Source organism: Lacerta agilis, chromosome 9 (assembly GCF_009819535.1).
Source record: "Lacerta agilis isolate rLacAgi1 chromosome 9, rLacAgi1.pri, whole genome shotgun sequence".
In the NCBI taxonomy this organism is placed as follows: Eukaryota; Metazoa; Chordata; class Lepidosauria; order Squamata; family Lacertidae; genus Lacerta; species Lacerta agilis.
The window spans coordinates 44,211,499-44,223,885 of NC_046320.1; the positions used below are offsets into that span (position 1 = coordinate 44,211,499).

Below are 12,387 nucleotides of genomic sequence, written 5' to 3' on the forward strand. Positions count from 1 at the left end.
CTTTTGAGTACACCTATTTTGGACTGCAGCTTGACTCCTTTCAACCATTATGGCTCTGTGTGGAGCACTGCCATATTGAAGTGTTTTTCTAGAAAATTACCCCTGGTGTGTGTGTTTTCCACAGTTTGGGGCTGTGGTACCCTCCAACACTAATGACTACAATTTCCATAATCCCTGAACTATGGTCATGCTAGATGGGGATTAAAAGAGATGCAGTTCAGTAACATCTGATATATTTCTGATATAATCCCGACCCCACCTGCTACAGACATAAATATCCTTCTTGTATCACTTCTTTTTAGGGGAGTGGTGTATACATCTGTTTACCTGTGTGCACACCTTTACTGTATGTCAGTAATATCCATAGAGGGCTGGCAACAAGTGTGATGTACTCCTAGATAGAGGTTGGTCAAGAATCTTAGAATTAGCTTAAAAGGATGCCCCTTTCCATGACCAACAAGAGAAACTGTTTTCAGCAAGCGCTTACAGAAGGCCTCTGGAGTCTGGAGCTTGTGACCAATGCTTTGGAGTGGGGAGGTGTTAAAATAGGAAATCCTGCTTTCTCCTGGGCCTGATGTGGTGTGCAAAGCATGTCCTGTGTACTAGGAAATTGGCATGTTTTGTTCATTTATACAGCAGCCACATAACTGCAACTCACAAAGCAAACAAAAAACGGTAGAATGCAGTGTTAAAGAATAAAAACTGGGACATATTGAATAAAAAAAAACCGAAGCAGAATTAAAACAAAATACCGTAGCGAAGAAATGTGGATTTCGGTGAAGGATATTTTGGGGGGGAGGGGTTGCTTATTTTTAAAAGCCTATTAGGAAAAGGGTTTATGCAGCCACTATGTATTAAAAACAGCCTGCTGGGTCAGTCCAACCGCCCATTTAGTCCCTGCGTCCGTTCTCACAACGGCTACCCCAATGCCTGTGAGGAAGCCCGCGCAAACGAGCCCTCTCTCGGCCGTGGTTTCCAGCAGCTGGGACGATATACAGATTCTGCCTCCTTCAGCCAGCATTTTTCTCAGGGCGAGTGTTAAGCCTGTGGGGTAGGGCCTACCTGATTTTTCATTTTATTTGCACAGAGCGCCCCGTGTTCTTAGGTGCAATATACCACTGACAACTCATGACCACGCTCATGCATCTTCGCCATTGTGAAGGCAAAATAAATTGGAAAAAATGCCTTGAGGGACTCCGGGAGCCTCTCGGAGATAAGCAGCGCCTCACCGCCCTGACTTTATAATCGATAAGAGAAAGGGCGGGGGAGCACAGAAGCATGTTTATGGCGTCGACCAGCCCCCTTCTCTCTCTTTCTCCCCCCTCAAAAAGAATATTCTAGTCCAGCGCCCGCAACGCGCGCGCAGCATTCCTCCGTCGGCACCACGTGAGCGCCAAGAATTTATGAGGGCGAAGGCTCGCTCGCTCGCGGACGCCACACGCGCACACACATTCTCTCTCTCTCTCTCTGTCTCTCTCTCCAACCAACCCCTCCCAGGCGAAGATTCCCCTAAGGTGGAAATCTGCCGTTGGGTAGCCGCGTGCGCCTCTTTCTCATTCGTTCTGCTGGGCGCGAGCTAGCGTGGGTGACGTGTCCTTACCAGTGGCCAATTGGAGCCCAGGCGAGGAAGTCAGACGGCGCCCCGCCTGCGCCTCCCCGCCTCCCTCCCCCGTCGCGGGGCGGAGCGGTTCCTCTCAGGCAGGCGCTGGCTGGGCAGTGATGGCGGACGATGGGGATGGGAAGCTAAGGACTGAACAAGGAGGCGGGGGTGGCGGCGGCAGCAGCAGCAGCTCGGAGGAGACGGCCGCCGGCAGCTGGCTTGGGGGGAGCGGCGGCCTCGACATGCTGCTGAGCTTGGCGCTGCTCGCGATCGTGGCGCTCGCGGCCTATCGGCTCTACAGGCGCTGGGGCAAGAGGAGCGGAGTGGGGGGCGCGGCGCAGCAGGGCCAGGCCGACTCCTTGCCCCGCATGAAGCGGCGGGACTTCACGCTGGAGCAGCTGCGCGAGTATGACGGCGCGCGCGCGGCGCGCATCCTCCTGGCTGTCAACGGCAAAGTCTTCGACGTGACCAAAGGCAGCAAGTTCTACGGGCCCGGTGAGGGGGGACGGAGGGAGAGGGGAAAGGGGGGCTAGCAGGGGATGCGGCGGCATACATGCCTCCTGGGTGAGCGAGGGTGGGACAAAGGCCGGGAGGGGGAAGGCAGGAGAAACGCCCCCGCCCCCAAGTAGCAGGTGTAAGTGGGGGAGGGGAAAAGGCCCGCTTTGCCCACCCACATGGGTAGGAGAAAGAAGATATAGCAGGCTGCAGACCAGGCTGGTTTCCCCAGCCTTTTTTTTTGGGGGGGGGGGTTCCAGGGCACATTTGGAGGCAGGGAAGTGCCACGGGCACCACAAAATACCCATTTCTCAGAAGGAAAGCTGGTGATCTCCTCTGAACTCTCCCTTCCAAAACAAAATGTAAACACACACCCCCCAAATAAAATACAGACAAGGAAGCAGACAGCATCTACACAGAAACAGGTAGCCCACATCCAACCAAACCGAAGAATGTGAAATTTAAAATAATTATTTTTTTAAAAAAAATCAAGGAGGTAGGGAGCATTGGCAAATATGAGGGATTATTTATGGGCATGCCATGGTGCCCACAAATGCAGTCTTGGGCACCTAAACATTCCTAGTTTTGTTCACACATCTGCTTTACTTTCAGACATTTAGTCCCTTTTGAATGCATATTTGCCCTGGAGTGAACAAGCTGTCTTTGGCATATTTGCTTCCCAGATTTTCAGAAATCCTGAGGCTGGCTTGTTTCCTTTCCCTATACATGTAATTCTCTGGACTTATTAACTAACTAGAAATAGTTCCAGCCTTTTACAATGTGAGTTGTAATCCAGTTTCATTTTATTAAGGCTTGGATATTTTCTCTTTCTGCAAGTCTCTCAACAATTGCAATGATAATTGGGCTGCAGTCTTACACATACAGTAGTTACAACAGAATAAAGTTTATAATAAGTTGACGTGGAGCTGTGGACTTAATCTTATACTAGTCCTAACCATGTACAGATAAACGCTTACTGATGTATATCTGCACAAAGTTCTTGGCAGCTGGAATAAAATTTGTCTTGCTTCTGATTAGATTTTGCCTAATATATATTAAAGTAGGTGGGAGATTGCCAATATATAATCCAGTTCCTAATATGTTTACTTGCAAGTAGCAGGTTTAATAATTAAACATTATTTTATTTAATAGGCTCACAATGATCTTTTGTGAAGTATATAGTAGGTAGTGAAGGAAAAGTAGGGCAAGGATTTTTTAAAAAAAATAATCATTGTACATAGACAGTTAATAGTTAGAATAGCTATTTCTGCAGTTTATTTTTAAACCTGCAACCTGGTTAAATAAATTTACAAATTATATAATTATGAGAGTTTGGGGCTGCATTTTTAATTTAAAAAAATTGCACAACCAATGGGGCATCTGTGGCCCTCCAGGTGTTGTTGGACTTCAGTTCCCATCTGGAGGGGAACAATATCTGGAGGTTCATATATTCCCCATCCCTGCTGTACTCACTTGCCTGGGGGTCAGCCACATTGAAACTCTAATTGCCTTGGTTCTGTGTACACACAGATGTGCATACTGTAAGTCAGTTTGTATATAGTTAAAAACTTTTCCAAACACAAAGCATAGACAATGTACACATAGGTTGTAGTAGGCAAGTTAGAAGAGGCATTCTTCTGTGTAAAAGAATTGTGAATACCTCTAAAAATAGTGTTGCAATCTGTTTTGAAGGTAATTTTAAAAGATCTGTCCATTAATCATGATATTTTTAATTCATTAATGACCTTAATTGAGTGGTTAAACTTGGTGGCACTGTTTATTTAAATATATTGCTGACCACTTACACACTACAAATGTGCAACTTGTGCTGGTGAAGTAAAACAGCAGTAATGTAGGTACAAATAGATAACATGCCATTTGGGCTACTAAACCTTCCTCCCTGAATACTGGAGTCAGTTGTGAGAATTTGATGCTGGAATAGGGGTCTATTGTGTCTTGCATTGTGCTGAGCATTGAAACTAATCTTTTCCAGCTCTCTCTGCAGGCTATATACTGGTCACAATATGCTAACTATCAAGTAGGTATCTTGACATTTTCACTATCACACAATACAGCAGTCCAAATCACAGTGATCCCACAACTGAAGAAATGAATCTCATTTCCCCAGCATCAATATGTTTTGATATTTAATAACAAAAAAGTTACTATAGTAAAACTATTTCTTAAACTATAATAACTACTTAAAGAATAAGCAATATGTGTATCTGTTGTGTTGTAAACCTTCCTGGAAAGTACCTTGGAAGACTCCTTCAGAAGATCTTCAGCCTTCTAACATGGATGGGTCACTAAATGAATTATGAATAAAGGAGACATCTTTTATAAGAATATGCTTGTCCATCTAACACTGAAAGAAGTGGTGGCTTATAAACTTGAGGTTAGCATATGTGACTTCAGCAAATCAAATGATTCTGAGTCCAAAGTACAATAGAGACTGGTAAGCACTCCATGTTGATGGAGATTTTATTTCTTATATTTTGCCCTTCTCATGAGAGTGCAGGGTGGCTAAAAGCAAAGGGTAGAGCAAAGTAAAAGCACACTACAAAGTATAGCAGACAAGTCAGCACTAAATTAGAGAAATACCATATAAATTATGCCACTCTTACTATACCCCAAAGGCCTGTTGGAACCAACAGGTATTTTGGTTGCCCTCTGTGGGGAACAGTCTGAGTGTGGTAGGGAGGGGTTTCCACAGTCAGGGTAAGACCCTTAAGAAGGCGCTGTCTTGTGTAGTGATCCTCTGAGTCAAATTCACTGAGTACTGCAAGCTAGGCTTCCCCTGCAAATCTCAAAACAAAGGTTTGCGGATACTGGGGAAGGCATTCCTGCAAGTACTTGAGTTCTAACCCATTTTTGAATGCTATTATCTTACTGAATTGGACGTGGTAAGCTAGCACAATTCTTTCATGTTCTGTGTCATTTACCATTTCTTGCTGCCCTGCACAACAACTGGACAGTAGTACTCTGTGGCAGCTGCAGCTTCTAGATCATCTTTAAGGAAACACCCATGTAGATTGTGTTGCATTAGTTCGATCAGGAGCTGTCTGAGTGTGGACAACTGCAACTAGGTCATCCTGATCCAAGAACAGCTCTAATTGGCCAACTAGCTGGAGCTGGCACTCCTAGCGGTGGAGACCATATCCAGGTACACCCCCCCCCAAAAAAAAACCTATGCACCTGTTATTTTAGGAGGAGTGCTACTAATGGGCTACTAATTCTGAGACCTGAGAATCACCTCACGACACATCCAGTTTAAGAGTATTAATATAACACAATAAGCCAAACTTAGGCATTTCTCAACCTCCTCATTTCTGTAAGTCATGCTTATGCTTTTGCAAAATGTTTAGCTTTGTCTAGATTTTGCCTTTTTCATGGAATCGAAAACCTCCCTGAATTAACGTTTCAGTAGCATAACAATAAATATGTGATAGTCTATGTTGTTCAGCTGTCCAGATGATTTCTTTTTTTGTAACTGCTATGATATTATCAGAATAGATTTGGGTGAGGGGTTTATGAACAATACGAACAGCTGTCCCATGGAACTATGTTGTCATTGCAAAAAATGACAAATTTGAGGTGAGAATTTTACTATTGTCAGATACCAGTTTCTTTGGTGATCTTAACTGTTACATAGTGAAGCATTATTTTTATGCTTTAGAATTTACAAATTACAGTATTTGTTAGGACAACAAATATAACCTGCCCTGGGATCATTAATCTGATAAACAGAGGCCTAGACTCTGATTACTTATTTCAAAGTAATAATAATAATAATAATAATAATAATAATTAATAATAATAAAGCAAACTAACGTTCCGGTTGATATATCTGCCATTGCTTGCCAGCAAACAATAAAAATTGTGAGCCCTTCTCTTCTATGCCTTTCATCAACATACCCATTTTGGCTATTTCCACACATGTTAATAGACACTCCTAAACAGATGGAGAATTGGTGTATTTCCGGTTTCTAGCACATACTATTTTAGTAGCAGTCGTTAAGTTCACAATTTTGTTTAGGGATTCCAAGTACAATCATATCTAATGTGACTAATAAAGGGTATTATGTATGTTTTTAGCCACCCTTCATCCCTAGATCTCAGGGTGGTTCACAAGATCAAAATGCAATATAGTAACCACAAAATGTATAATAAAAACAAAAAGAAGCCATGCAGTTTGAGATACTATGCAGTCCCCAGGGAGCCTTGCCTGGCACCTTCATTTCATCTCTTTAGGCTCTAAGCAAAACCATTCCTCTTCACCCAAGGCCTTTGGCTAAAAACAACTACAACCTTTTTAACTGTGTGGAGGGGTATTGCTTTTGTTTGTTACTATGTTATGTATTGTTGTGTCTTTATATTGTAAACCACTCTGATCCTCGGATGAAGGGTGATATAGAAATTTAATAATTAATAACATTTAAAAGACTCTTTACATGTACAAAAGGTGACTACTATAGTGGGGTGCTTTCCTTTCGAGTCTACAGTCGGGGGGGTGGGTTAGTGACCCTTTTAATAACTTGAAACACTGCTGGAATGTATGGAACTGAGGAAGAAAATTGTAAGGAGACTTGGAACAAAGTACAGTTCAGATCTTCAGCCTATGATTATGAGAATGATTATAGGTATTAATGGCATTTGTACCTATTAAAACTACACATGATTAGCAGATCCATATCACCAAAGTGCTGGAAAGGTGGTGATGAGATTGGGTGCTACTGCTGTGTGGTGGATGTGTAAGATAGTTTTAAACTGCTGGAGGTTAGATTTTCATGATATTTTAAACAGACCCCTCTTAATTCAAAATTGGCCTTGTTTAGCATTTTTTCGGAACAACCCAGATTGCATTATTTACAGGACTTTACATTTGTGATGTCTGTGGGAAATTACATTCAAACATAACTGCACAACCAGTTAGTGCATGAATGGGTAAAGGACAACAGGGTTGTATTGCTAGATAGACTCAGCTAAGTCACACCCCCTCTCCTTCAGAGATGGAGAAAGTAAAGCCTTACTCCTCTTCTTCTTCTCACCCCCCCCCCCTCGCTGCATCATGTAAGCAATGAAAAAGGATCGTGTCTGTGCTTTGTGGGAGTTCCACTGTGCAAGTGGAAGTTCTTGCATGGGACAGCTTTGTTGAATGAAACCTTCAGTGTCTGTGTTGGTGTACCGATTTATCATTGCAGTTGTTTTTGAGGCTATAGGTAGCTTCTTGGTATAGTTGTGTTTTTGTACTATAAACTATGACTCTTAATAAAAATTTATCTCTCTTCACATTAAACTAGAGTTGTGTTCATTTTCTTTCTAAAATTCGGGTCTGTCCTTTAACCCAAAAGTATAATAGAAAATGTTTTTTTCCAAGCATAGCAAGGTAAAATCATATGCTTAAACACTTTTAAGTGCATGGTTATGAAAAATGCTAATGAATTTAAGCCTTAAGATATGTATTTATCTGAAATCCTAGTATTGCAATGTGGACAAAAGTTTTAGAAAGTCATTTTTGTGGTTGTAAGCTGTTCTATTTTTGTTGTTTTAAATTCTTGTAACCTACTCTAGGTTACATATGTTCTACCATGTGATCATGCATTTCTGAAGCAGTCCATTGATCAGATAATATGAGCCAATTCAGCACAAATTGGTCATATACTATTTCATCAGAATGACTGCTATCATTCTGTTATTAACCTTAAACCCTTTATTTGACTTTTTTCAGTAGATAAGTGTATAATAGTGTCACAGTTCATTTGAATAAAAGCATAAAACTTATTTCCATAACTTGAATTTCTGTGCCTTTTTTAAAAAGTCATTTAGTAATTTTCTGGATGTTATGTAATCTTAAGATTCAAGTTACGGTAAGCTATTTCCAAAGGTCAGGTTGATAAAAGTTAGTTGTGTTGCCAAGTTCCATTACAGCAATTTTTAAAGATTCCCAATGTCTCTAGGTACAAGAAAAATATTTCATGCTTCTTTAAATGTTTTTGGGTTTGTTATAAATATATCCAGTTTCTTTAACCAAATTCTGTTCTGCCATTCATGTATCATATGGCCAATATAGTCTTTGAGTTAGTGACCTCCTTTGTTAGCTTGCGCATTTCACTTCATTTGAACAGCATTTTGTAGAGGAAAGTTCATGTTTGTGGATCGTTCAGCTTCTGTGTTAGCCAATGCTCTGCCCAAGAAAAAAGGATAAACTTACATTTTGCAGTCCTGAGTAGAGACAATCACGCACTTTAAAGATGTTTGCACTCAGCCACTGTGTGACTAGCATTTGTCATGTATTTTTAAAAGAAAATATTAAAGTTGGGACAAAGAAGGCAAAGCAGTTTGAGTTACTGAATAAACTTGTTTGTTCAAGCTCAAGTTTATTAAACTGTGTTCAGATAGCTCTGATGTTTGGCAACAATTAATCTGGGGTAGGGGATTATGAGAACACATCAATGTTATTCTGAAAGGATAATGCAAGTGAATGACTGAATACATGGGTCTGTTTTTTTCTATTTTCAGAGGGTCCTTATGGAATATTTGCTGGCAGAGATGCCTCAAGGGGACTGGCAACTTTCTGTCTAGATAAAGATGCGCTTAAAGATGAATATGATGACTTATCAGACTTAAATGCTGTGCAAATGGAAAGCGTTAGAGAATGGGAAATGCAATTTAAAGGTAATGTTTAAATTGGGATATTCCTTTAAATCAAATGGAAAGAGTACTTTTAAAGGTGTTTCTCAATTATTTTGCAGAAATTGATATTTACATTGCTAGGGATTTTTAGTTTGAAAATGTCATGGTTCACCTTATGTAAATATTCAGTTAATATGCATAAGTATAGCGTATCTGTGTGGAAAGGGAGGTAAGAGACACCTTAATAGCTTTCCATGGCTGGACACAACAGGACCACTCCCTTTCTCACAGTAGTAGTGAAAATACTGGATCAGATGGGGCAATCAGGAGGATGTGGAGGCAGTTGGATCTAAGTCTTAGTATACAGATGCCTTGTGTTAATTCTGCTGCTGCAAGCAAGCTAGAAGGCTGTGCTGGCTAGGATTATGGGAGTTGTCATCCAGAGCATCTGGAGGACACCAGATTAGGGAAGGTTAGGATAGTGCCTTTGTAAACATCAGCATTAGTCAAAGTACCTCTTGTGGGGGAAGGAGCTATTGCTGTGCTGGGAGTGATCGTGGGGTTTCTTCCAGAATTCCAAAATCACTATCTCATGAGTTGCTTGTGTACCCTTCAGGGACTGCAGTACATTCTCATCATTGTAGAGACATTTTTGCATGGATGTTTGTGCAGGCAGAACTTAGTCCTTGACTGTTCCTTAACAGTCAGCAGGGGAGGGTGGTGGTGGCAGAGGCAAAAGCCACTGCTCTCTGCAAGTTCAGTTAACCTCTGACACTTGTTGCTGTTTGGTGGATGTGGATGGACAAGTACCGTATTTTTCACTCCAGAAGACGCACTGTTTTCCTCCTAAAAAGTAAGGGGAAATATCTGTGCGTCTTATGGAGCGAATGGTGGTCGCTGGTGCTGAATTGCCCAGGGGCCAAAAAGAGGATCATGCTTTTTATTTTACAAGAGAAAACGGGGTGTTGAAAGGACCCCGCTCAGCAGCTGATAAGCAAGAGATCGGGAGAGAGATAAGAGTCTTGGCTCCCTTTCAGCCCCGCCCCCTTGCCCAGGCCTCCATTGTTGAATGTGCTGCAGGGGGAGGTTGTTTGTTTCCCCAGCGACATGTGACTGGCTGATTAGATTATCTGTCTGGAAACTGTAGAAAAGGCTCCCTTTCCTTTAGAAGCTGCAGAAATGTGAGTTGAACCCCATAAAAATGGGGCTTTTCTTCTTTGCTTTTCCCCCTTTAGCTGATCCTCAAAAAACCAGGGCTTTTCCCTTTGCAAAAAAGCTGCAAAACTTTTAGTTGATCCTCAAAAAAACAGGGCTTTTCCCTTTGCAAAAAAAAGCTGCAAAACTTTTAGCTGATCCTCAAAAAAAACAGGGCTTTTAGAGGAGGAAAACCAGGGGAAAAAAATTCTTGTTTCCTCCTAAAAACGAGGTGCACCCTATGGTCCGGTGCGCCCTATGGAGCGAAAAATACGGTAAGTTTTCTGCCTGTGGTGACAACTGTCAAGAAAGCCATTTTTATTTCAGAAACACTAACCTTTCCATTGTGGTAAGTGTTATTTCCAGTATACGAGGATGTTTTTCAGGTAGGGGAAAGCTGAGAGAACAGCTTAGGTGTGTGTGATAACACATTTAATCATGGATACTAACTAAAAAAGTTGTTAATGGGCTGAGAGATAGACCAATGTTTATATAGATGTTTAATGTCATGTTGTAACTTTTGATTATAATACCTACATGTCTTTTTCAGAAAAATATGACTATGTAGGTAGACTGCTAAAGCCAGGAGAGGAACCATCAGAATATACAGATGAGGAAGATACCAAGGATCACACTAAACAGGAATAAACATTGTAAATCACCAAAGTCAGGGGCCTTTGGAACTGCAATCTCTTACTCCCCATCACTGAATGCCCTGTGTCCTTGGGTACAGTTCATCTGCTGCGGAAAACGACTTGATAGGTTTTGTACAAGAACATCATTACCCTCTCAACAAAAAATTGATTACTAGGCATTCTTTGTGCTGCCAAACATTTTTTGTTGCAGTTTAACTGTAATGTTTGGAAAGGCTTCAGAAATGAAATGGGTGCAGGGATTTAAAATGCAAAGAAAACTATTCCTTTTAGCATGTTGAAGCCTATGAAGAGTTTGTTATTTACAAGCTTAAGCGTTTCATATGCCATTTTCTACTTCTCTTGACACTAAATGAAAAACCTAGTTGTTAAGGAATCCCAGGTAAAATTGGCTGCTGAAACGTAATAAAATGAAAATACTCAAACTAGTTTGTGGGCTATTGGTTTCCATGGCAGAAAACTACTTCAGATCTCTGCAGTTTAAAGGGTTTCAAATAGAATCTCCTGGAGGATAAAGGAAAATTTATCTGCAGAAGGTATCATCTGAAGCTTCTATGATTTTCCTTCCCCCTCAATCAAATCGGAATAATTGTGCCTTATTTCAACTTAGAGACTTGAATTGTTTTAAGGGAAAACCCCAAATGTGACCTGAGTCACTAAAAGCAGCATTGAAGACTGAAGTTAGAACATTCGGGTGACTGGAAAACATTGATGTCATTCTGTATATAGAATGTAAAGGAATACTCAGTGTTACTGCCATATATATATATATATGTTAATATACATAAAACTTAATTAGCAGTGTAATGGCCAAATGCACCCCCCTTTTGCTTTTTAAATAAACAAGCCCACCTCTTCCCTAAATTTAAGGAGCCTAGCCTCATATCTTTGAGAAATGAGGGGTGTGCATGGATGTGGGTGCTCAAGTGCAAGAAATGGAGGGATGCCTCCTGCAGATACTGTAAATATGAATACAATTTTAATAAAGCATGTAAAATACCAAATGTGCTGTCAGACTTTATGTAGATGCTATTAAGCTAGTATCGGTGGCCAAGACTCGTGTGTATGAGTAAAAGAATAAATATTGGAGATATTAAATATTTTTGCACTGCTATTAAATAAAGCTTTACCCAGTTCATTTTTACTTAGTCATCACACTTAATTCACAACAGAAATGTGACATTCAGGTACAGTTTAGATGAATGAGAGCAAACAGGTGGCATATAACAGTGGAGCCTATCTGTAGACATGCTTTGGCTATTACTTTTCATTGAAGGTTGTCATTCCTTTTTCTTGGCACAGCTTGTTTTTATCAATGTGGCAGGTAAAAAAAATAACTTTTTCTTGAATGCATTTCCTGTAAATTAGTCAATAAAGTAGCGTTAAGCTGCCATCAATGACCAACACAAGGAAAATCATGCCATGCAGTAAGACAGCCATGTGTTGTGCACGAAGAAAACCGAGTTGTGATCTTCAAGCTATGTGATATAGTGTGTTTAACAAACAGCATCCTCCTCCTGTCCAAAATGACCAAACAGTTCTGGACCATGCTCAGGTTGGCTTGTGAGTAGAATGTTCTTATGCTGTCAATAGGAAGATTTTTCTATCTGCTGCCCCATTTTTTAAAATGTGAACATGCTGTTGTCCTTTAATTTGAAAATAAGCCTCCACCGATGAGCCACATTTACAACTCTTCCACTCCAAAAATGTATTCCATAATTGAAATAATGCAGTCTGTTTTGAGAAATGAACAATTTGTGTTCCTACTTTTTTTTAAATAAAGTGTTCTGTAGATACATTGTTAGTGTGCTG

The 12,387-nt window shown here is 40.8% G+C and overlaps 2 protein-coding genes across 2 annotated transcripts in view; one reads left to right on the plus strand and one right to left on the minus strand.

Annotated features, from left to right (window-relative positions):
* JADE1 (jade family PHD finger 1) overlaps window positions 1-1,415 on the minus strand; it is a 153,599-nt gene extending 152,184 nt beyond the window's left edge. The window contains exon 1 of the mRNA XM_033159662.1: window positions 1,063-1,415. The gene's annotated coding sequence lies outside the window, so the exon portion shown is untranslated. The remainder of the gene's footprint in view (window positions 1-1,062) is intronic.
* A 227-nt stretch (window positions 1,416-1,642) lies between these two features.
* On the plus strand, window positions 1,643-12,373 carry PGRMC2 (progesterone receptor membrane component 2). Its single transcript, XM_033159666.1, has 3 exons — window positions 1,643-2,095; window positions 8,615-8,770; window positions 10,473-12,373. The coding sequence occupies exons 1-3, from the start codon at window positions 1,720-1,722 to the stop codon at window positions 10,568-10,570; spliced, it is 630 nt and encodes a 209-aa protein (XP_033015557.1). The 5' UTR covers window positions 1,643-1,719; the 3' UTR covers window positions 10,571-12,373.
* The last annotated feature ends 14 nt before the right edge of the window (window positions 12,374-12,387 follow it).